We start from the raw sequence: 24,088 nt of genomic DNA, 5'->3' as shown, positions 1-24,088 counted from the left end.
GGGGCGGGGCCGGGCGCGCGGGGGGTGGCCACGCCCAGGCGTGCCCGCGGCACCGGCGGCCAATGGGAGGCGTGGGATAGGCGAGGGGCGGGGCTTTGGGGGGAGGCATGGCGGCGCCCAGGCGTACCCGGATGGAGGGGGGCGCCATGATGTGTGGCGCGGGAAAGTCCGCGGGCACTGGGAGAAGCATGAGGGGTTTGTGTTTAGGAACAAGCGGGTTTGTGCTATGGCCGCTTTTCGGTCAGCACACGGTGCCCGAGGAGAGGCGCTCCACCGAGCCGTCCGTACGGCCAGGCCCCGTGTGCGGCACCGGCGGCGCTGCAGGGACCGGGCCCTGGCGCCATCGCTGCGCAGCAAGGCAGGACGCGGGCCTCTGTAACCCGCGCGGTGATTGGCTCCCGCCGCCCGGAGGGGCGGGGCTAAGAGGAAGAGCGGCGTTGTGATTGGTCGGAGCGCCGCAGGGCCCTGTATGTGAGCTCGGACGGGGGCTGGGCTAAAGGTGGAGAGCGGCGCTGGTGATTGGCTGCTGCGCGGCGGTGGGCGGGGCGACAGAGTGCATAAAAGGGCTTGGCGAGCCGCCTCGCTGAATTTCAGTTGTTCCGTTTTCGGCTCCGTCCGTGCCGCTCCCGCTGGTGCTGCCAGGATGTTCGAGGCACGACTGGTGCAGGGCTCGGTGCTCAAGCGAGTGCTGGAGGCCCTCAAGGACCTCATCACCGAGGCCTGCTGGGACCTGGGCTCGGGCGGCATCAGCCTGCAGAGCATGGACTCCTCGCACGTCTCGCTGGTGCAGCTCACGCTGCGATCGGAGGGCTTCGACACCTACCGCTGCGACCGCAACATCGCCATGGGCGTCAACCTGTCCAGGTCAGCCGGCGGCGGGCTCTGCTGGGGCGCTGCCACGGGGCGGCCGAGCAGGCCCGGGGGCTGTAGCGGTCAGGGCAGGGTGTGAGGGGAGATGTGGGGGCGAGGAGCGCTCCGGAGGTGTGCGGGGTCCCCGCGCTCTGAGCCCCCTCAGCCCTTTTCTTTCTCTCTCTCTCCCCCCCCCCCATTCCCCTCACGGCTCTCGCGCCGTTTTTCGCGGCGCGCGCGGGGCGCGTCGTGGCCGTGACGTCACTGCCGGCGCCGAGTGGCGGGAAAAGGCAGCGCTGGGCGCCATGGCCCCGGCCGGGGAAGCGGTGACAGCTTCAGACCCTGCCCCGGGCTGGGAGGGACCCACGGAACCCTTCCTGCCCCGCTGCTCAGCCCTGTGAGGCGCTTCTGCAGCGCTGTGCCCGGCTCTGCGTTCCGCACCAGAGCAGAGACACGGAGCTCCCGCAGCGGGACAGAGATGAGGGATCTGGAGCGTGTCCGTTATGAGGAAAGGTTGAGGAGACTGCTGAGAGAGGGGAGTCATCCCTGTTTGTAAATATCCATGGGAGGGGTCAGGATGGATCCAGCCATGGGACAGGAGGAACAGGCAGGAGCTGATCACGGGAGGTTCCACGCCGTGTATGTGAAAGAACTTTGTGGGTGACCAAGCACTGGAAGAGATCAGCCAGAAGGCTGGGGGGCTCCCCATACACCCGCCTTTCCTGGTCACTGTAATATCCCGTGCTCTCCAGCCCTGTCAGCTCCCAGCCCCGTGAGTGACCTGCCTTTGTCCCCTGCAGCATGTCCAAGATCCTGAAGTGTGCAGGGAACGAGGACATCATCACCCTGCGGGCCGAGGACAACGCCGACACCCTGGCCCTGGTGTTCGAGGCTCCCAGTGAGTGGGATTCGGGAAATCCTTTGGTACTGGGGTGTGTTCAGGGGTGCAGGAGGGAGGGGACACCTGATTCTTGGAACAGTCGGGAGATTGAAACTCGATCAAGTTATAAAATATTAAACATTATAAATAATTTTTTTGTGAGAGGAAGGCTCTCTCGGGCTGCACACAGGTGGGTTTGGCTGTACCCTTAAAGCCTGTAAAAAGCTTTTAGGGCATTCCCAGAGTTCCAGCCCTAAGGGAACAGAGGGAAACCTCATTGCATTTATTGAGGGAGTGGGGAGTGGCAGCAGTCCTGCTGCCATCTGGTGTCACTGAGCTTTGCTTCCCCAGACCAGGAGAAGGTTTCTGATTACGAGATGAAGCTGATGGATCTCGACGTGGAGCAGCTGGGAATCCCAGTGAGTAATGATGGGGTGGCTGGGACACAGCAGCCCCGGGGCTGCCGGGGTGGCACTGTGAGCGGCACTGCCCCAGGGGTGGCACGGCGTCCCTGAGGCCGTGCCCGTCCCCAGGAGCAGGAGTACAGCTGCGTGGTGAAGATGCCCTCGGCGGAGTTCGCGCGCATCTGCCGGGACCTGAGCCACATCGGCGACGCCGTCGTCATCTCGTGCGCCAAGGACGGCGTCAAGTTCTCCGCCAACGGCGAGCTGGGCAACGGCAACATCAAACTGTCCCAGACCAGCAACGTGGACAAGGAGGAGGAGGCCGTGAGTGGGGCGGGCAGGGCTCGGGGCTGGGGTTGGAAAGGGCGTTTTTAGAGCGCCGCCCTGCCGCGAGCAGGGACAGCTCCCGGTGGGTCCCCGAGTCCCTCGGTGTTCCCCGGGAGCTGCAGCAGAGCTGGGCAGCTGGAGCGGCCCTGTGGAGCCCTCTGCAACGCTGCTCCCCTGCTCACCCAGGTCACAATAGAGATGAACGAGCCCGTGCAGCTGACCTTCGCCCTGAGGTACCTGAACTTCTTCACCAAAGCCACCCCGCTGTCCCCCACGGTGACGCTCAGCATGTCTGCAGATGTTCCTCTGGGTGAGTGCCTGAGCAGAAGTGGAAGCTGAGGCTGGGTTTTCTGTAGAACCCCCTGAACCCCCTGTTTTCGTTCTCTCCCCAGTTGTGGAGTACAAGATTGCTGACATGGGACACCTCAAGTACTACCTGGCCCCCAAGATCGAGGACCAGCAGGATGGCTCTTAACTGGAGCGGGGCTGGGGACATCTGCTCCTGCCTGGAGGAGCAACTCCGGAGCCTGGGGGCACCCTGGGAGCACTGTAGCCGTGTCTTGTAGATATATTTGTAAATATTTTTCAACACTCTGTTTTGCTATTCTGGTGTCATTGGAAAGAGGAAAGCTGAGTTTTTCTAGTCTGTTCCTGTACTCCCAGCAATCTCTTGGATGCTGTTGAAGGTGAAATTCCTTACTCCTTTCAGCTGCTGTCGGAGAAGAGAGGCAATATTTAATGGGTCAAGATGTATCCTGGAGTTTCCCCTGTGGAGCTGTAGCTTAGGGCTGATGTTTTGTTATCCCACAAGTTTATGTGACCTTACTTCATTTATTATTGAAGCCGATATTCTGATTGAAACTTGGAAAACGGAAATAAAAAATACAATTTCCTGGAGTGTGTTGTGTTTAAATGTGGGTGATGTGCCCTGAGTCCCAGAGTGTCAAGGCCCAGAGTTCAGCTCTGGTCACTCAGAGCTGTGGCAGAGGTGCCACTCTGTTCCCTGGGTGGCACCTGGGGACAGGGCTTGGTGCTGCTGGAATTCACCATCCTGTAAAGGCTTTTCCCAGCCCGATTCCCCGATTTTCAGGACGTTATTTTGGAAATTGCTGAGGATGAACGTCCCGCACAGCTGTCCGGCGGTGACAGCGGATGGCAGCAGGTGGCAGTGCCGGCCCGGAGCGAGCCCCGCTGCGGCCCGGGAGGGACAATCGCTGCTGGCGCTGGGCACATTCCCCGCCTGGGCTCCTCGGGGACCCGCGCTCCTGGCCAGCCCGGAGGGGACACCCTGGGACACGGGGAGGGTGGCACGGCTGGCACCGGGGGAGCTTTACGGCCCCTCCCAGCCCAAACCATCCCGGCATTTCGGGCCCAGACGCCGATTCCAGCTGTCCCTTGTTGAGATCCCTCCCCATTTACCCTCCAGCACTTCACTAAAACATCCGGCGTGGCACATCCTCCATCCCAGAGCTCTCGGCAGCTCCGCACCGGTTCCCCCCGTGCCGAGGCGGCGCCGGCCGGGAGAGGCTGGCCCGGCCCCGCCGTGACCTGGAAGGGAAGCGGCGTCAGCGGGATCAACTTCCCGGGGCCGCGGGGGGACAGGCGGGGCCGCCATGGAGCGGGCGGGCGGCAGGTACCGGGCCGGGCCGGGGGTACCGGGGGGTACCGGGCCGGGCCGGGGGTACCGGGGCTGGTACCGGGGGTACTGGGCTGGTACCGGGGCTGGTACCGGCGGGTACTGGGCTGGTACCGAGGGTACTGGGCTGGTACCGGGCCGGGCCGGGGGTACCGGGCTGGTACCGGGGCAGGGCCGGGAGTACCGGGGCTGGTACCCGGGGTACTGGGCTGGTACCGGGCCGGGCCGGGGGTACCGGGGGGTACCGGGGGTACCGGGCCGGGCCGGGGGTACCGGGGCTGGTACCGAGGGTACTGGGCTGGTACCGGGCCGGGCCGGGGGTACCGGGGCTGGTACCGAGGGTACTGGGCTGGTACCGGGCCGGGCCGGGGGTACCGGGGGGTACCGGGGCAGGGCCGGGGGTACCGGGGGTACCGGGCTGGTACCGGGGGTACTGGGCCGGTACTGGGGCTGGTACCGGGGCCGGGCGGGCCGGAGCTCGGGGTGGGCTTGGAGTGGGCTGAGGTTGGGTTCGAGTGGGTTCGGGGTGAGTTCTGGATTTGCGATGGGTTCGGGTTATAGTTAAGGTAGGTTTGGGTGGATTCGGGATGGATTTGGGATGGTTCAGGTGGATTTAGAGTGGTTTGATCTGGGTTCAGGTGGATTTGGGGTGGTTTGAGGTGGGTTCACATGGATTTGGGGGGGTTTGGGTGCATTTGGGTGCGTTGGAGTGGGTTCGGGTGGATTCAGGGTGGATTGGTGTGTTCTGGGTGGAATTCAGGTGGTTTGCGTGGGTTCAGGTGTGTTCAGAGTGGATTTGGAGTATTCTGGGTGGATTTGGGGTGGGTCCCCTTGTCCTGCTCCCTCTGAGTCACTCCTGCTGTCCCCATGACAGCTCCATCTCGTTCCAGTTTCCAGTGGTTTCCGTTGGATTTTGTGTTTATTTGGTCGGGTTTGTTTGGTTTTGGTTTTTTTTTTCCCCAAAATTGCTCTCTTGCAACATCTCCTGGTGTTTAAAAAGCTGCTTTGTTTAGCTCTGGGTTGGGTTTATTTGCTGCTGTCCTGTTCAGAGGCAGCCAGAGCTTGGACATCTGTGTTCTGGCAGTGGGAGCTCTCCATGGAGTGAGAGCTGGCTCGTACCTGGGCCCTGCCTGGGAATTCCCATCTGGTTTGAAGCACAGGTTCTACCTTGATTCCAAACGTTGTTCCAGCTGTACCATCTTGCATTTCAGCCTTCAAATGAAATGCTTAAACCCTCTGTGGGAAAAGATTTAATTTCGGAAAGGAGCAGAGCTGTGTTGGGATGGCACGGCCCTGACAGGGGAGTTTCTCCTCAGGAGCTTTGGTTCTGTGTCTCTCAGCCTGCTGTCCCTGAGTTTCCTCTCCTGTTTTCACTCCAGGCTGTAGCTGATGCCCAGGCCCCCCTGGCATGATGCCGTCCAGGACCAATCTCTCTGCTGGGATCCCCAGTAGCAAAGTGAAATATTCCAAACTCTCCAGCACCGATGATGGGTACATTGACCTGCAGGTAAGACTGGGAAAGGGAGCTGTGAAACCACAGCTTGGCCTTGCACGGGATCCTGTGATGCTGTCTCCCTGTGCAGCTCAGAGAGGGACAAAGCTGGGAGGGAGCCAAACCCTGACCCTAAATCTGACCCTAACCCTGGGCCCTTCCCCTCTGGGAAGCCCAAAGAGCCTTCCTGGGAACAAGGCTGGGAGCAGGGGCTGGCCCAGCAGGGTCTCCATGGGCAGAATTCCCCCTGGAGGGCAGCTCTGGAGCAGAATTCTGTCCTGTGCTGCCGTGGGAGGGGAGCTGTGCCCAGCTGAGCTGTTCAATATTTGGGTTTTTCCCCTCCAGTTCAAGAAGAGCCCACCCAAAATCCCCTACAAGGCCATCGCGCTGGCCGTGGTGCTCTTCATGATCGGGACCTTCCTCATCATCATCGGAGCCCTGCTGCTGGCAGGGTACATCAGCAAAGGGGTGAGTGCTTCACACGCTGCTGGCTCTGCCCTCGGGGGACACCAGGGGACAGCAGACAGCCCCGGGTCACACCAGGGCAGGTTCAAACTCAACGCTGGGGAAGGTTTGGTGTGGGGAAGGCCTGGCAGAGCTGCAGTGGTGCAGTCCCCATCCCTGGCAGGGTTCAGAGCAAAGGATGGGGCACACACGTGGGTTAGGGGTGACCCCGGGGGGATCAGGGGTGTTGGCAGCTCTGCCTTATCTCAGGCAGCACAGCAGCCTCTGGCGCTATCAGCAGCGCTCCAGGCACAGATCCTGGGCTTGGGCTCGCAGCTCCCAGCCCTGGCTGCACGTCCAGGGGGTCCCTGGTGGACAGTGGGGTCCCCTGAGGGTCCCTGCGGCAAGGATTGAGGGCTCAGCCTGATGGCAGCTGAGGTGCTTCTGGTGGAAGATGGGTTTTTATTTCGTCACCTTGGGGATGGGTCACAGAACCACGGGATGGGTTGGGTTCAAAGAACCTTCCAGATCACCTCCTTCTGAGAATTCATTCACATCTCACCTGCCTTGGGCAGGGCAACCTTCCCCCAGACCAGGCAGGGTGTGAGAGGGAGGAGAGCCCCTCACAGAGATGTCACTGTGGTGCCTGGGGGAGGCTGGGCTAGAGCAGAGTTACAGAATAAAGCAGGGATTGATTAAAATGGATCCACCTTGGGCAGCACCAGAGCCCAGCCAGGGCTGCGCCCAGGATGAACCAAAATGGGCACAAAATGAACCCAAAAATACCAAAGTTAAAGCTGAAAAACACCAAAGTTAGAGATGAAAAATACCAAAGTTAGAGCTGAAAAATACCAAAGTTAGAGCTGAAAAATACCAAAGTTAGAGCTGAAAAAATACCGAAGTTAGAGCTGAAAAATACCAAAGTTAAACTTGAAAATACCAAAGTTAGAGCTGAAAAACACCAAAGTTATAGCTGAAAAATACCAAAGTTAGAGATGAAAATACCAAAGTTAGAGCTGAAAAATACCAAAGTTAGAGATGAAAATACCAAAGTTGGAGCTGAAAAATACCAAAGTTAGAGCTGAAAAATACCAAAGTTAGAGATGAAAATACCCAAGTTAAAAATGAAAATAGCAAAGTTAGAGCTGAAAAATACCAAAGTTAGAGATGAAAAATACCAAAGTTAAACTTGAAAATACCAAAGTTAGAGCTGAAAAATACCAAAGTTAGAGCTGAAAACACCCAAGTTAGAGCTGAAAATACCAAAGTTAAAGCTGAAAACACCCAAGTTAGAGCTGAAAACACCAAAATTAAACCTGAAAACACCGAGGCTGGAGCTGCACCATGCCCAGCCCCGTGCCCCGTGCCCCTGCAGGAGACTGACCGCGCCATCCCCGTGCTCATCATCGGCATCCTGGTGTTCCTGCCCGGCTTCTACCACCTGCGCATCGCCTACTACGCCTCCAAGGGCTACCGGGGCTACTCCTACGACGACATCCCCGACTTCGACGACTGAGCTGTTAATGAACCCGCCCTAATTAGGCCGGCAGCGCCCCTGGGTGCCGCAGGGCAAGGCTGCTGTGGCCCGGCCTGGAGGCGTGCAGGTTTTCCCGTTCGGGGGGTGGGGGCTGCAGCCCGGGATCGACCAAAAGGAATTGCAAAGAACTTGGGATTTGTGGGGTTTTTTTCCCCTCCTCTCGGGGTTGCATAATTGCCCTGGCTGGGAAGCTCTTCCTGGGCGAGGCGATCCTTGCAGTTTTCCAGAAATAGAGCAGCTGGTTGCAGCAGCAGATACTTGTTTTTTCTCTAAGCGTTTTCTAGAGTTTAATTTAGCTTTCCGTGGCATTGTGGTTATTGTTGGGTTACCTTTGCAGACAGACCATCATTAAATTCTCCTCCTGCTCTCTGTCCGTCAGAAACGCTTCCCAACTGGTCCTGGGGTAAATAAAGTGTGATGAGGGGGGAGATGATTTCCACACAGGGCACTGGCTCCAGAGCCCCCCGTCAGCCTGGCCACGCTCATTTCCCCACAAACACCTCCCTGGGCCAGCTTTGCCTGTGCTGCTGCTGGCAAAACCTGCTTATCCTTCCCAGGGACTGCTGCCTGTCCCTGAAACAACCAGATGGGTACTGGGAGAAGGATTGGAACCCAGACTCGAGTGTCTAAATACCAAAAATCTTGGGCTGGACTGATGTGGCTGTTGGGGACACCTGAACTCCAGCTGTCTTTTGTGTGGATAATTTGCTGTGCAGACCTGGCCAGGCCAGCGAGGAGAAGTTCTCTGTGTAGTCTGTGCTGACCAAACCCCTCTGGATTGCTTTGCCAGCTTTGCTGCTGTGTCATTCAGGGAGCTCAGAGTGCTGGCCCCAGCTCTGCGGGGTCGGAGCAGGCTGCCAGTGTCCTGCACAACGAGCAGCCGTGCAATGGGTGCATTTCACACCAATAAAGTTCTGTGTTCTCTGCAAGCACAGCTTTGTCCTTCCCACCTTCACAGGTGTCAGAGTGCACTGAAAGCTCTGCTGGGCCTTGGCTGCTGCTGGAGTGAGGGAGGCAGAGCTGGAGCAGCCCCAGCAGCGTCAGCCTGCCCAAAGCGCTCTGAGTGAGTCCCAGCGCTGCGCAACAGAACTGGTGAAATTGCTAAATTCAGGATCTCCCCGTCCATCTCTGGAGGTTGCCAGCCCTGCTGGGGAGGGGACAAGGGACTGCTGGCAGCAGCTGGAATGTGTCAAATACAGCAGCTCTGACAGGAGAGCTCCTGCTGACGCCAAGCCGTGAATCAGCCTCTCCTGGGGCACGAGAGCCTGCGTTTGTTTGGCTCTGGGGAGCGGCACGGGAAGCGGAAGGGAAGTTTGGATGGAAAAAGCAGAGAGGGAGGGAGGAGATGAAGCAATTTGGGATGGGGGGGGGGGTCACCTAAGTGGGATAAATAAAGGGGACAGGAGAAGGAACTGGATCTGGATGATCCTTGTGGGTTCCTTCCGACTTCCAACAGCCCTTGGACTTTCTTTCTGGAGGGAGAGGACATCACCCAGCCCGCGGATGTCCATTCACCAGTCAAGGGACATCACCCAGCCCCTGGATGTCCCTTCAGCATGGAGGGGACATCACTGAGCCCTAGGACCTCCCTGGCCTCCCAACCACTGCAGACACCTTTGGTTTCCCCTCCCGGCTCAGAGCAGTCCTGCCTTCCCAACCTGATGAAAATACAGAATTTTTTCCCTTTTCCCAGGGCTCTGTGCCGACCCAGCTGTGCTCCCACTCCCGTGTCCTGTGTGGAATGTGGGTGTGCACGTGCCCGGCAGCTCCTCTCCCCTTCCCGAGCACAAAAGCAGCCTGAGGATTTTTAGGAATGCTGGATTTGACTAAAAATAGTCCAGACAGTGCAGCGAGGCCACGACAGAGCCTCCCAAGAGAGCTGGCTTTGTTCTGTGGTGGAGCCAAGGGTCACGGGGAGGGGAAAGCTCGGTTGTTGATTAGAAATTATTGTTTGCAATTGCCGACCTGCCTGCTTTGCTGCCCTGGGCTCGGGCAGACGTGGCTTGTGCTGGGTCAGGATTTGTTACCCTGACTGAGGCCTTTCCTTCCCTGCTTTCCCGTGCCTAGGAAGGTGTGAGGAACTGCTTTTGACTGGCAGCAAGGCAATTACAGGGAGCTGCCCTGTGCCTTCCTCCTGCCAGGGATCAGGAAGTGACATTTCCTTCCTCCCCAGGGCCAGGCTGTGTCCCCATCCCTGGGGCAGCACCAAGGGACCTCCCTCCCACAGCAGAGCCATGGGATCCCTGCAGGGCCTTTCCAGCTCCAGGGAGGAACAAAACTGGGATCAGTCTTCTTTGAGAGGACTTCCAGCTCCCGGGGAACGGCAGGTTTGGCACCGAAGCAAAAAATTCCGTGCAGGAATCGCCGTTTCATCCTGGGATGTTAAACCAAAGGGCAGCAAACCCACTAGTCACCACTAATTAATTTTGTTTTGAAATATTTACTCGGGCTGAAGTAGTAGCTGCTCTTAAGTCTTTAAAGGATTAGCTGCCTGCTACTCTCTCCTGCCTGCAACCATTTATTTAAGCTGCAAATCATGCTGTTAACCTGTCATGAGAGGTTTTAACCTTCCCTCTCTTGTCAGTGGGAGATGCCTGCTGCAGATGGCCCTGCTGATGTGACAGAAATTAAACATCCAGGCAGCTCCTCTGGGCCCTTTCCTCAGCTTCCTGGAGGAAAGGCAGGACAGAAAATGCATGTGGTGATGGTTGTGTGCATCACAGGGTGTTGGGAAGGCCGTGAGGAGTGTGAGGAACATCGGCTGGGTGAGGCAGGAGCATCAGTTCCTGAGCTCAAGGAAATGCCCTGCATCTAGAACAAATCCTCAGAGAAAACTGAGAACTCACCTCAGCAGGGATCATTCCTTACTCTCAGGCAAGTGTTCGGTGTAAAAGGGAAAGATCTCAGGTCCTTTAACATACAAATACTAATTAGCATCACCATACAGTTTTCTAGCAGTTTTCATTAATGTGCCAGCTCCTATAATCCTCATTTTCCTTGTCTTTCAACACCAACAGCCCACAGCACAGCATGACCTCTTCCCTGCTATTTTGGGTGGTTCTTTTCAGACAAATGCCTTATTTTCTCTGTATTTGATACTGAAGGTCAAGAGAATCCTCTCTGCCTTTTATTGCACAAGAACAGAGGAAGGATTGTAACAGGGCCAGTGCAAATGTGTGCATAAAAATAAACCGGTGGATGGATGGTCTCCAGCTTCAAACACAAAAAGAGCATTTGTGGAGGTCTCTCTTTGCCGGGCGATCGAGTTTCAGATGGCTGGGGAGACACTGCGGCTCACAAGCAGCTCGTGATGGTTTAATCCTCCCCGTGAAACAAAGGCAACTCTGACTGGGTCCTGCTCAGCTCCACCCTGAGCCCCTGGAGCTCCCTGTGCATGGATCAGCCCTGGGGCAGGGACAGGAACAGGTCTGGGGTGCTCTCTGGCCTGCTGCCCCCCACCCTGCCCATGGGCTGGGGCTGCAGAGGGACAGGCAGGGCCCACAGCCCCTCTGCCACCTTTACTGTTAGCAATTCGAGGGGCCAGAGCTTGCAGAACACTTCAGTGACACTGCCTGGCAGCAATTAGGAGGAGCAGAGGTGGCACTTTGGACAGGGAGGGGGTTAACCAGCTCCAGGGCAGTTTTGGGGAAGGAGTCCGAGTTCATTGCTCCAGGCTCTCTGTGGATTTCTGTCCTTTCATCTCCGATTCTTGGTTCCCATCAAAGGGGTCTAGTCCTTGCTCTGTGCTGTTCCTGTGGGGCTCTCAGGGCACGGCCTGTGCCCTCACCTGTGAGCAGGAGCACACAGCAGAGCTGTGCTGGGGCAGCTATAAATAGAGAGCCTGTGGCATCCCTGCTGCTATAATTGCCACTCTGCACTGCCGTGATGAGCCTTGCTCCAGCTGCCAGGCCAGGCAGGGGCTGCAGGGAGCTCCAGAGCCAGTCCCAGAGCTGCCAGGCCAGGCAGGAGCTGCAGGGAGCTCCAGAGCCAGTCCCAGAGCTGCCAGGGCAAGCAGGGACTGCAGGGAGCTCCAGAGCCAGTCCCAGAGCTGCCAGGGCAAGCAGGGACTGCAGGGAGCTCCAGAGCCAGTCCCAGAGCTGCCAGGGCAAGCAGGGACTGCAGGGAGCTCCAGAGCCAGTCCCAGAGCTGCCAGGGCAAGCAGGGACTGCAGGGAGCCTCCACAGCCAGTCCCAGAGCTGCCAGGGCAAGCAGGGGCTGCAGGGAGCTCCAGAGCCAGTCCCAGAGCTGCCAGGGCAAGCAGGAGCTGCAGGGAGCTCCAGAGCCAGTCCCAGAGCTGCCGGCCCTGCCTGCAGCTCTGCTGTGGGCTCAGCTCTCCCTCTGCCTCCAGTTCTGCTTTTCCTGTGTGTGTGTGTGTGGCCACTCCTGGTGTGTGCCCAGTGGGGTTTGGGCAGCCCAGTTTCAGCAGCTGCTGGTCCCATCCATGCCCCAGCACCATCTGTTTATCTTGCCTTGTGCTGTGTCTGTGTCACTCCTGATGTCGCCGAGCGCTGTTGCTATGTGCTCACACGAGGGATTAAATGAGTCACAGGGTAAAAGTGACCCTTTTTCCTCCATCCCTGCTCTCTGAGGGATGATTTGCAGTGGGTGAAAGCAGGGACTGTGTCTGCTCTCACTTCTCTGCTGAGGGATGAGTGAGCAGCCACCAGGCGCTGCTGCCTGTGCTGTGCACAGCACCTCTTTTATTCTGCGCTATAAAATTCCTCTAATGGACTTCAAGATGATTTAGTGCACCACGTCCAGCTGATTTTGGAAGTAGCTTAAGTGGGAATGAGCTGCTCTGGTCCTGCCCATCCAGATCTGCCCACAGCAGCTGCTCTTTATTCCCAGAGCTTTGAGCAGCCCCACGTGAATGAGAGACAAGGCGACAAATCCCAGCTTGGAGACCATCCCTGCAGATCCCTCAGGGCTGATCTGGTGGGGAGAACATCCAGTGGAACAGAACTGCAGGGTGAGCGTGCCCAGGAGAGCAAAACCACGGGGAGCCATCAGCCCCTGGCTCCTGCTGTGCTCTGCTGCTGCCACATCACCTCTGAGCCAGATGTGGCTCCAGAGACCCAACATCTGGGCAAGGAGAGCCCTGCAGGAGAGCAGGGCAGGCAGGACAAACACAGGCTGCTCTCCTGGCCCCTCCTGCTCCCTCTCCTCCCAGGATGGAAGGGCTCATCCCAGGAGCTGTGCTTTTGGGAAGCAGCCTGGGCATGAACTCGCAGAGGTGACTCAGCCCATCTCCTCCTCCTCCTCCTCCTCCTGTCAAACACGGGCACTGCCCTGACTCAGCAAGTGAAATCTCATTTCTTTGGTACAGCCCTGAGCTACCAGACACAGCAGCAGCAAGAAAATTGCCTTCTCCTGAAGAGCACAGGCTGTCCAGCTGAGTTAGCATCACTGGGAGAGCACTCTGGAGCACTCTGCCTGCCCTGGATTCCTGACAGCCTGGCATGAATGGCCCAGGGAGAAGCAGAGGGACCTGGGATGGGCTGTTTGTACTCTCCTGGTTGTTTGTGATGTCCTGGTTGTTTGTACTCTCCTGGTTGTTTGTATCTCCTGCTTGTTTGTATCTCCTGGTTGTTTGTATCTCCTGGTTGTTTGTACTCTCCTGGTTGTTTGTACTCTCCTGGTTGTCTCTATCTCCTGGTTGTTTGCATCTCCTGGTTGTTTGTACTCTCCTGGTTGTCTGTATCTCCTGGTTATTTGTACTCTCCTGGTTATTTGTACTCTCCTGGTTGTTTGCACTCTCCTGCTTGTTTGCACTCTCCTGGTTGTCTGTATCTCCTGGTTTGTATCTCCTGGTTGTTTGCATCTCTTGGTTGTCTGTATCTCCTGGTTGTTTGCACTCTCCTGGTTGTCTATATCTCCTGGTTATTTGTACTCTCCTGGTTGTTTGTACTCTCCTGGTTGTTTGCACTCTCCTGGTTGTTTGTAATCTCCTGGTTATTTGTACTCTCCTAGGTTGTCTGTATCTCCTGGTTATTTGTACTCTCCTGGTTGTTTGTAATGTCCTGGTTGTTTTCACTCTCCTGGTTGTTTGTAATCTCCTGGTTATTTGTACTCTCCTAGGTTGTCTGTATCTCCTGGTTATTTGTACTCTCCTGGTTGTTTGTAATGTCCTGGTTGTTTTCACTCTCCTGGTTGTTTGCATCTCCTGGTTGTCTGTATCTCCTGGTTATTTGTACTCTCCAGGTTGTTTGCACTCTCCTGCTTGTTTGCATCTCCTGGCTCCCACAACCTCCTCTCCCTTTCCAAACCATTTTGCAAACCCAAAGCTGAAGGAAGGTCCCCTCTCTCGGAAAGCTGCCGGAGGGGAAAGCACCGTGAGGGGGCCCGGCAGTCCTGCTCAGCTCCTGATTTATTCGCCACACGGATTCAGGCGCTGCCGATGCTCCCTGCAGGGGCTCGGCCGCCTGGCTCGCTGGCTGGAGCCGCCGTAATTTGAGAACTTGGCCCGAGATGCTCGGACCGAGAGCTCCTTTTGCTACCGAGAGCACTTTGCACTAATTAAACTTCTTTAAAAATTCCTCTCCGTTTTGCAGGTGACAAACCGGGGGTTGGGCGCGGCTGGCAGAGCCCATCTGGGTTCTGAGAAATAAACACTTTTTTTTCTGAGAAAGAAACACGTTGTTTCTGCCTCGATTCCCACCTGGCATTGGGGGGAACAGCAAGTCACGGGTGTCCCCGAGATAATGAAACATTCCTGTGGGTGAGGAGTTCCCCTGCAGCTGGTGGAGGTGGCATTTCAACCGAGGGCTGCTCACATTTGCTTTCCTCACCTCACGAAGTGAAACCCAGGCTCTGCCCAGCTGCTCCCCTCAGTTGCCGTTCCATATTCCACAGGGAGAAGCTAAAAAACCAAAAACCACTGTTGTTGGTGAGTTGTTCATTTTTTGGGGATTATCTGGGGGAGTGTCCACTCACCTCCTAGGCCCCTGTTGAAATAGCAGGGGTTTGATTTTTGTTTTGTGTAACCCAGTGGAAGATATTCCTGTTATCCATATACAGGTTCTTCTTAATCGCTGGACTCCATCTGTGGGATTCACACAAATGTCATTAATCTAATGCAAGAGGAAATTTAAGAGGAAAAAGGACTGGAAAAGGCTGTACAGGGTTTGAGCCCATGGTTCTGGGGGGTCTAGCTGTGTCCAATTCAATTCTTGGAGCACTAAATCCAGCTTCATCCTCCTTCCCTGGCTTGTCCTTGGGATTATCAGGACCCTGAGGTCTTTATCTGTTGCATTTCCATCTGACCGATGTGTTTTCTCTGGCTGTACTTCCCTCTGCCACCTTTCACCCGGGGAGGGCAGGTTGGAAAACTGTAACACTCCGAAATTAAACAAACAGAGCTGTGTGTGTCTGTCCCTGATCTGAGCACAGGGGGACACCGAGCACGCACAAACTCCAGTCAACAGCAGAACTCTGCGGCCTCCATCAACGTGACATCACCGAAATGTCACCTCCCCACCCTGACAAACAAAGGCTTTTAAGGTTTGAAAGCTGCACTGAAGCCTGTGCCTACATTTGGGATAAGGCCAGGTATTGAATAATGCCCAGGATCAATATCCACAACCAAGCACTGTGCCTCAGCCCTGCCCTCTATAGTTCCCCATTTGTCTCACTGGAAAAAACCTTTCAGAAGCTTAACCAGGAGAGTGTTGCAGTGAACGTGGAAAAAAAATAATAACGGGAGGATAAGCACAAATGCTCCAGAGGCCTTGTAGGGTCTCTGCTCTTAAAGTAAGCTCTGGGTTTTAATGGGATCGGATGAAACCCTCTTGGTGGGAGGGCGGGACAGCTGGTGAGCAAACACCCCCAGCACTCCTGCTGCCAAACGCTGCACAGACAGCAAGGACCCAAAAGATCAACAGAGAACTGCAGGTCTGGGTGAAACGGGGCCCAGCTGGGGAGCACTTTGCCACCGACCCCGCGCTGCACCTCGATCAAACAGCAGCAGGGCCGGGGGAGAGCCCAGCAATACCAATATCTCCTCAAGGACAGCCAGCGCAAGGAGGAAGGGCAGGAATCAGCTCAGGGGCTCGGCCCTGGCTGCCCACAACAGCCCCGAGCAAGGGAAGGAGCCACGGGCTGCTGTGCCTGAGAACTGCACGTTCTGGGAAGGGCAGGGCACACATTGGAGCGAGTAAACACTGTCAGAGGCCATTGGGGATGTCAGATGCTGAGGCAGAGCCCAGAGTTGGGTACCGGAGCTGCAGACGTCAGCAGAGCCTGAGGACACCCAGCTCTGTGGGCTGGGAGGGGGATGTGTCACATTTGTGTCGTATTTGTGCCACATTGGTGCCACGCTGGTCCCGGCCCCCACCAGAAAACTGGAAATCTCAGAAAAATGGTGCTTGCAGATGGGGCGGAGGTCCCTCATCTTTTAGGGGACTCAGCTTAGCCTCCTCTAGTACAACAGGGGAGGTTTAGGTTGGCCATCAGGAGGAATTTCTTCACAGAAAGGGTGATCAGACACTGGAATGGCCTGACCCTGGAGGTGTTTAAGGGATGACTGGATGTGGCGCTCAGTGCTCAGGTCTGGTTGGGATGGTGATGATTGGGCACAGGCTGAGCTTGACCTCAGAGGTCTTTTCCCACTTCCCCACCTAAATGATTCTGTGAACTCTTTTGTTCCTCCCTAAACTCATTCTCCTATTGTAAAAGTTGGATTTTTCCTAAAAGATAATAATAAAAAAAAAAAAAAATTAAAATCCAAAAAGAAACCACAAAGCAAAACCCCAAGAGGGCCAGGGCTGGGGGCACCAGGTGAGCATGTTTTCCTAGGGGCTGGAGAGGGAGCCCCAGATGAAGGGCCCAAGGGGCTTTGTTTGGGGATCTGGTCAATATCCGTCAATATCCATCAAGGGGCTTTGTTTGGGGATCTGGTCAATATCCGTCAATATCCATCACGGGGCTTTGTTTGGGGATCTGGTCAATATCTGTCAATATCCATCCAGGGGCTTTGTTTGGGGATCTGGTCAATATCTGTCAATATCCATCAAGGGGCTTTGTTTGGGGATCTGGTCAATATCTGTCAATATCCATCACGGGGCTTTGTTTGGGGATCTGGTCAATATCCGTCAATATCCATCACGGGGCTTTGTTTGGGGATCTGGTCAATATCCATCATATACATCAATATCCATCAAGGGGCTTTGTTTGGGGATCTGGTCAATATCCGTCATATACATCAATATCCATCAATGTCCATCAATATCTGCAGGGAGGTGTCAGAGATGGAGGAGGCTGTGCTCCCTGGGGCCCCGCAGTGGGACAAGAGGCAATGGGCAGAAACTGAGGCATGAAATGTTTTACCTGGGCACAAGGAAGAACTTGGCTGTGCGGGTGCCCAAGCTCTGATTCCCAGAATTGGAATAACAGAGTTACACAATCGCTGATTTGGAAGGGACCCACTGATCCAACCTTCAGCCTTGCACAGCACATCCCAGCAATCCCACCACGATCCCGAGAGCCTTTTCCCATGCCTCCTGGAGCTCTGCCATCCCTGAGGCCATGACCATTCCCAGGGGAGCCTGTTCGGTGCCCCACTGCCCAGACAGGCTGTGGAATGTCCCTCACCAGTGACATTCCAAACCCGTTCGGACACAACCCTGCGCCATGCGCTCTGGGATGCCCCTTCCTGAGCAGGGAGGCTGGACCCGACACCCCACTGCAGTCCCTTTAAACCCGCCCCATCCCGTGACTCTGCAACTCGTGTCCTTCACGTATAAACCCTTCACACATCCCTGCAGCCGGAGCCTCCTCACCCTCAGGGAACACGCGGCTGTTTCCCCCTGCCGAGCACCGGGGCCGCTATGGCGGCCGAGCCCTGAGGCAGCGGGGCCGGGGCCGCGCCATCTTGTCGGGGGCGGAGGAAGCGCCCGTCCCGCCCCGTGCTCTGCCTGCCGGGGCCGCCCGGCCCCGCCGCACTCGCCGCGGAGACCGAGCGGAGCGGAGCCGCAGCCCCCAGCGCCATTGCCGCCCTCAGCCCGCCATGGCAGGTGAGCCCGTCCTCCCGCTGCCGCCCGGGGCGAGCAGCCCCGAGGGAGCGCCTCGCCGCCGCGCTCCCCCCGCCGCGTTCTCCCGTCATCGTTTTCCCTTCAGCGCTCTGCGCTTTCCGCCCCTCGCCTCCCGCCCGCTGTCAGCTCCGTGCCATCGCCGCCGCTCGCCCCTCGCTGCCGCGGGCCGGAGGGTCGCGGCTCCCCGCAGCCCCCAGCGCGTTCGCCGGCCGCGCTTCACCTCGGCCCGCCGCGCCGTCCGCACCTCTGCGCTCCTCCTCTCCCTTTCATTTCGCGTTTGCGGGTTAAGTAGATAAATAAATAAGCCTTCCCCCGTGCTCCGCGCCGCCGTGTGCCGGCTCGGCAGCGTCTCCAGGGGATGGGGAAGGGGCGCGGGGGATGCTCGGGGTGGCACCTGCGGCGGGGTCACCTGCCCGGCCGGCAGCACCGCTGGGCATCCATCCCGGGCTGGGGTCTTCTCTCTGTGCCGCTGAGGTCATTATATTTTTTTTTATTTTTTTTTCCCCTTTAATCGGAGACAAAATGGGTGGCAGAGCCGTGAGCTTGCGGATGGGATGGAGAAATGCAGGTTAATTCTCCCCTGGTCCTGAAGGGGTGGCCTCGCTCTTCCTTGATCCTGTTCTCGTGATGTGCTTTAAACCTTTTTTTTCTCTCTTTAAAAAAATTATTTATTTGCCTTTTTATTTTCCAGTGCACGTCGAGGCAGGAAATATTTAAATTTTATGGTTTTAACTTGCAAGCCCCGTTCGATACCGTGTGTGGTTTTCTTTTGTTTTAAGGTACATTTTGGGTAGGAAGAAGTGATGTAGGTAGTGCAGGAAAATGCCTGAACAAAGCTTGTTGCAAGCCGTTTAGGGTTCCTAGAATAAGGACTAACCGCTATCATAAATTCCTGTTATTGGTGGCTTTTTCTTTTTTTTCCATAAAAGCTGGGAATGAGGCAGAGGCTTTTCCAGTTCTACTCCCATCCCTTCATTTTGGAGCCGTGGTTCTCATTTTGTGTGCAGGGAAGGCACTCTGGGGCTCTCCTGGCCAGGTGAGTGCGGGCTGGGCTGACCCCAAAGGCAGCGCGGAGCCGGTGGAAGATTCTGGCAGGGGAGGAAATCCCCCGAGGTGTTTCAGACAAGGTAAAGACCTGGCCTGTTCGTTTTTTCCACCTTGTAATTTCCCACACGCAGCTGACTCTCGGTGTGAGTTCAGTGCCAGGTGAACGCCAGGCTCTCTGTTCTGCTGATGAGCTTTAATTTTCAATGAAAACACCAAATGCTCTGTATTCATGGGGAACATAATATGTCTGTGTGTCCTCACTGCAGTGTAGCACTGCCAGGCTTGAGCAGGCTTTAAATTACCAGTTTAGGCTTGAAAAAAAGAGCTGGTTTGGGTGGTGTTTTTCCTGGCAGGTGGAGTTTGATGCAGGCTCTGAAACGAAGTGGAGGAGCAGAACAAATGCTGGAGTGATGAGCAGCTGATGGGCTGCACGGTGCCAGAGCCAGGCTTAACTGCACACCTCCTCTGCCAGGTGATTTCAGTGTAGATAAAGGATTATTGCAGCAAGGAGCTCAGGTTGGCAAGCTGGAAAATAATCTTGAGATGTGTGGAACAATTGGATTAATTGAGGAGCTCCTGCACCCCTACTCCTAGCTCCCAGTCATGATCCAGATATCTTGAAATTAGAGCAGTGTTAACACGGAGATGCACTGAAACAAATTCAACCTTGGGCTAGCAAGGAGGTTAAACAAGCCCTGAGATTTTTATCATGGATTTAAACAAGCCTTTTGGTTTAGTCAAGATGCAGAGAGGACCTGAAAATGTCGTGTCAGAGCCCTGGGGCCAGGAGGAGATCACTCAGGGGTGGCTGTGCTCCTGCTGAGGCTTAACAGGCCGCAATCAAATGGTTTAAAATCCATCCCAGGGCTGTGAGCCCTGCCCTGAGCCAGGCTTAGCTTAGCTGAACTCTCTGGAAGCATCACGCAGCTCTCAGCAGACGGAAGGAGCAGGATGGGATCAGCTTCTCAGAGCATGGGCCTGTTGCTTCTTCAGCATTTTCAGCACGGAAATAAATGGAAGGATTTGGAGGAGAAGCAGCTGCTCAGTCAGCGGCAGGATTTGGGTGTTTCCCTGGGTGACAGCTCCCGTCCCTCAGCCCCTGGCAGTGTCCCCTGGGTGCCCACCAAAGCCTTGTGTTCCTGTGCCAGCCAGGTCTGTTCAGGGAATTTTCGTGCTCTTTTCCCTCCCTGAGCCCAGGCAGACCTGGGTGCTGCGTGGGTGGATTTAAACCTTGCTAGTATGAGAATTTCTGTCTCAAGGTCGTCTAGCAGGGAGCTGAATTCCGGTGGAGAAGTAGAAATAATTTCTTTTATTGGTATTACTTGGTTGGAGACTTCTTCAGGGGAGGCTTGAGATAATGGCAGTGTTGGAGGAGTATTTCTTTGTGGACAGAAAACTTTGATTGGGAATTTCCCCCGCTCTGTAAAAAACACTGCATTTGTATGCAGCTCCTATTCCAAATGCTTTTTTAAAAGTTAAATCAAATTTTTAATCTTCGATTCTGCCCGTGTGTTCTTGTTCTGCTGTAGCTGCTCCTGTCAATGTCTCCGTGTGAGCCTCCTAAGAAATCTCATGCTCCAGAAGTTTCTGTTTGGGCCATTTCTTCAACAGGTTTATTTTGCTTTCAAACACTTCTTTATGTGTTTATCCTTACAGGAGAAAATGCAGATGGCTGCACACAACCCTTCTACTTCCATTGGAGCTGATGGTTTATATGTTGCTGGAAAATCTATTTATATCAAGTGTTATTTATGAAGCCTCAGTGGTCATGACATGGCCTGACAACAGTTACCATGGGGGTTATTTTACTTAAAAGCTGCAGGAAGACAATATTGACAGACAGGATGAGTAAGAGACGAGCATCCTGATGCAGGGAAGGCAGGAGCAAAATAAATCATTACAAATGAAAGTTCCTGCTGTGTTCTGCAGCCTTCCCGGGGGTGAAGCGTGTTCAGCTTCGTGGGGTGCAGGAAATATTTCTGTCACTGCCTGGGAGCGCATTGGCTTTATGGGCAAATGTTTTACTTGTTATGGGCTGTCTCAGGACAGGGTTTCTTTGACGGCAGGAGAGAAATCCGATGATATTTGGCTGTTTTCAGGTTGTGGGAAGGAAATGTTTGCTGCCTGGATGTTTTTCTGCTGGAGATGAATCTACACGGGGATTTCTTGCCATGGTGATTTGGCCCGGAAAGGAGCAGAGCTACTTCCTTGGAAAGGCACTTGGGGTGTTGAGACATCGCTGGCGCTCGCTGGGGAAAGGGAGGAGGAGGGAGAGCTGGGCTTGGAGAGCTCCTGTTGTAATTCCATCCCTTCCACTCGTGTTCGGCTCAGGGATTGTGTTTTGGGATCACCGGGAATTCCCGCGGCCCTGGGGTTTCTCCAGAGGCATCCGGAGCAGAGTTTGGGTTTTGTGTCCCCACTGTTGTCCCCAGTGAGTCACCCTGGGGGCTGTGACTCTTCCCTTGGCCCCGGGGCAGGGCTGGGCTTTGAGAGCTCCAGGGTGGCTTTGGGAAGGGTGGATTGAGCCCAGGCTCTTTGGGAAGGGTGGATTGAGCCCAGGCTCTTTGGGAAGGATGGATTTGCCCCAGGCTGGCTTTGGGAAGGGTGGATTGGCCCCAGGCTCTTTGGGAAGGATGGATTGAGCCCAGACTCTTTGGGAAGGATAGAATTTGTCCCAGGCTCTTTGGGAAGGATGGATTGAGCCCAGGCTCTTTGGGAAGGATGGATTGAGCCCAGGCTCTTTGGGAAGGATGGATTGGCCCCAGGCTGGCTTTGGGAAGGATGGATTGGCCCCAGGCTGGCTTTGGGAAGGGTGGATTGGCCCCAGGCTCTTTGGGAAGCATGGAATGGCCCCCAAGCTGTGCCCAGGGGCTCTCAAAGCTCCAGGGTTGGGTGTCTCCCTCCTGCCATGAAATGCTCTGTGTTCCCATAGTTTGATTGCTGGGGAAATGGCTGTGCTCGAGGTAACTGTAAAACTAGTATTTTAATGGGTTTATAATTAGAAATTCAATGATCTGATTCTCCCCATGTCTCAGTTCTCAGGCCAGAAGATGCAAGTGCTGGTTAAGGAGGGAACTGCACTTAACATCCAAGTGTCTGCCCTTACTTATTTCATTTTAATATTATTTTTAAATAGCATCTTCAAGCGAGAATAAACTTTATCCCGTTTCACTGAAAGGGAGTTTCCAGAGCTCCTTCTCAACACATTTGGGCAACCAGAATATTTAATTATTCCCCCAAAACATACATTCCAAAGAAGTAATAAATCCATGTGTGTTTCTAAGAGTGTCGCAGGCACCTCGGGGGGATGGATTTTGGAGGCTGATACATCTCTGTCCTTAGAACCAGGAATGTTTTGGTGTTGGGCTTGTGTCAGCAAACAAGCTTTGTCTGTTTTCAGGGGCAGAGGAGTGCAGTTGTTGCGGTGAAGGAGCTGAGCTGTCCCACAGCACCTGGGAGCATCTGAGTTCCCCAAGCTCTGATAACAACATCTGACCTGCTTTCTGTGTGTTTGGGTTAAACAGCGTGTGCCCTTCCCGATCAAAGGGACTGTTTTGCATTTGTCACCCACTCCGTGCTCGCTGTAGAGTAAAGCTGCTGGGAGAATGGCCTCAGATGAGCGCTGATGGATGATGCAGGGGGATTGACTCATTATTTGTTGGGAAATGTGAGTCACCGAACCGATTCGGAATTTGATTTTGAATGGCTCCATGTCCTTCAGTTCTTGTCTGAATTTATATTTAAATCAAACTGTTGCAGGGCTCCTTGGCTGAATGATTTTGGGAATGCAGGGTATTGGGAAAGAAAGTGAAAATCGATTTCGGGGGGGCTCTGAGATGCTCTGACATTCCTGGGCATTAACCCCGGGCGTGAACCGAGCACTTTGCGCTCTCAGTGGAGCGACACATTTTAATTGGCTTTACTCCTGTTTTGCATGGCCGTGAAACGGCAGCCCAGGGCAATAATGTCCATTTTAGTGCTGTGCTGGCTGTTACCCACTTGTGAGATTGTAAAAGTTAACAGAACAAAGTGCAGCTTTAATAGGAAGGCACCTTAAACGCTAATGCACTCGGCAGTGTTTATGTGCTGGGGCGGTTCATGGGAATTATCCCGGGCTCCCCGTGGAAATCCATGGATCTGCAATGGCAAGGAAATGCTGGAAGCTTTGCCCACCGAGGCCAATTTGCTGATTGCCCTGTTCTCTAGCCCAGAACCCACCATCTGAAGGGTTTCCTTTTTTTGTGACCCGTTTCCACTTACCTGGGGTGGTTTGGATTCCAGCCTCAAGCTGAGCTCAGGTGCTGTGTGTTGTGCTTTTACAGGGAGTTGTGTGTAACTGTGGAGTTGTGTGTATTTGTGCCTTTACAGGGAATTGTGTGTAACTGTGCTTTTATTGTGTGTAACTGTGCTTTTACAGGGAATTGTGTGTAACTGTGCTTTCACAGGGAATTGTGTGTAACTGTGCTTTTATTGTGTGTAACTGTGCTTTTACAGGGAGTTGTGTGTAACTGTGCTTTTACAGGAATTGTGTGTAACTGTGCTTTTAGAGGGATTGTGCTTTTTCAGTGAATTGTGTGTAACTGTTCTTACACAGGAATTGTGTGTAACTGTGCTTTTACAGGGAATTGTGTGTAACTGCTTTTATTGTGTGTAACTGTGCTTTTATTGTGTGTAACTGTGCTTTTAGAGGGAATTGTGTGTAACTGTGGAGTTGTGTGTAACTGTGCTTTTACAGGGAGTTGTGTGTAACTGTGCCTTTACAGGGAATTGTGTGTAACTGTGCTTTTAGAGGGAATTGTGTGTAACTGTGCTTTTATTGTGTGTAACTGTGCTCTTACAGGAATTGTGTGTAACTGTGCTTTTGAGGGATTGTGCTTTTTCAGTGAATTGTGTGTAACTGTTCTTACACAGGAATTGTGTGTAACTGTGCTTTTATTGTGTGTAACTGTGCTTTTAGAGGGAGTTGTGTGTAACTGTGCTTTTATTGTGTGTAACTGTGCTTTTATAGGGAATTGTGTGTAACTGTGGAGTTGTGTGTAACTGTGCTTTTATTGTGTGTAACTGTGCTTTTAGAGGGAGTTGTGTGTAACTGTGCTTTTTCAGGGAATTGTGAGTGAATGTTCTCAGCAGCACCCAAGGTCACCGATGGGATCTCATGGAAAGGGCACACGTGATTCCCACGTCGTGACTTTCACTTTTTATTTAGGGGCTTGGGAGGGAAGTAAAGCCCTGCACTGCAAAGTTAGCAGCCTTTCCTTTTGTCCGCTGGGTGAAACCGAGCTGTCTCTGAGCTGATGGCGCTTGGTGGACTCTGCTCTGGGAAGGTTTGGATTTTTGTGGAGTTTTGGAGTTCCTGTGACAGGAAAAAACAAATTTTGCTCTGTTTATTACTTGTCCTTTTTGTGGAGAATCCTGTGTCCAGGCCCTCACCATACCCAGGCAAA

At 54.6% G+C, this 24,088-nt stretch overlaps 3 protein-coding genes across 3 annotated transcripts in view; all 3 read left to right on the top strand.

The window, feature by feature from the left end:
• Positions 1-554: 554 nt before the first annotated feature.
• PCNA (proliferating cell nuclear antigen) lies at positions 555-3,357 on the top strand. The gene is made up of 6 exons (XM_058042449.1): positions 555-864; positions 1,650-1,747; positions 2,081-2,148; positions 2,263-2,457; positions 2,647-2,770; positions 2,853-3,357. Exons 1-6 carry the CDS (start codon positions 644-646, stop codon positions 2,933-2,935), a joined length of 789 nt encoding a protein of 262 aa, XP_057898432.1. The 5' UTR covers positions 555-643; the 3' UTR covers positions 2,936-3,357.
• A 630-nt stretch (positions 3,358-3,987) lies between these two features.
• On the top strand, positions 3,988-8,499 carry TMEM230 (transmembrane protein 230). The gene is made up of 4 exons (XM_058042315.1): positions 3,988-4,093; positions 5,476-5,603; positions 5,934-6,056; positions 7,408-8,499. Exons 2-4 carry the CDS (start codon positions 5,505-5,507, stop codon positions 7,546-7,548), a joined length of 363 nt encoding a protein of 120 aa, XP_057898298.1. The 5' UTR covers positions 3,988-4,093; positions 5,476-5,504; the 3' UTR covers positions 7,549-8,499.
• An 8,974-nt stretch (positions 8,500-17,473) lies between these two features.
• SLC23A2 (solute carrier family 23 member 2) overlaps positions 17,474-24,088 on the top strand; it is a 52,262-nt gene continuing 45,647 nt past the window's right edge. The window contains exon 1 of the mRNA XM_058042312.1: positions 17,474-17,579. The gene's annotated coding sequence lies outside the window, so the exon portion shown is untranslated. The remainder of the gene's footprint in view (positions 17,580-24,088) is intronic.

Source organism: Melospiza georgiana, chromosome 31, assembly GCF_028018845.1.
Source record: "Melospiza georgiana isolate bMelGeo1 chromosome 31, bMelGeo1.pri, whole genome shotgun sequence".
Lineage (NCBI taxonomy): Eukaryota > Metazoa > Chordata > Aves > Passeriformes > Passerellidae > Melospiza > Melospiza georgiana.
Note: the sequence above shows the minus strand (reverse complement) of the source record. Positions and strands in the feature narration are given on the sequence as shown.

Bases quoted from the DNA above. Each gene is read 5' to 3' on its own strand.
- PCNA (XM_058042449.1), top strand. From the start codon at position 644: ATGTTCGAGGCACGACTGGTGCAGGGCTCGGTGCTCAAGCGAGTGCTG. The intron at 1,748-2,080 runs GTGAGTGGGATT...TTGCTTCCCCAG, and splicing joins CCTGGTGTTCGAGGCTCCCA to ACCAGGAGAAGGTTTCTGAT. The intron at 2,458-2,646 runs GTGAGTGGGGCG...CTGCTCACCCAG, and splicing joins TGGACAAGGAGGAGGAGGCC to GTCACAATAGAGATGAACGA.
- TMEM230 (XM_058042315.1), top strand. From the start codon at position 5,505: ATGATGCCGTCCAGGACCAATCTCTCTGCTGGGATCCCCAGTAGCAAA. The intron at 5,604-5,933 runs GTAAGACTGGGA...TTTCCCCTCCAG, and splicing joins ATGGGTACATTGACCTGCAG to TTCAAGAAGAGCCCACCCAA. The intron at 6,057-7,407 runs GTGAGTGCTTCA...GTGCCCCTGCAG, and splicing joins CAGGGTACATCAGCAAAGGG to GAGACTGACCGCGCCATCCC.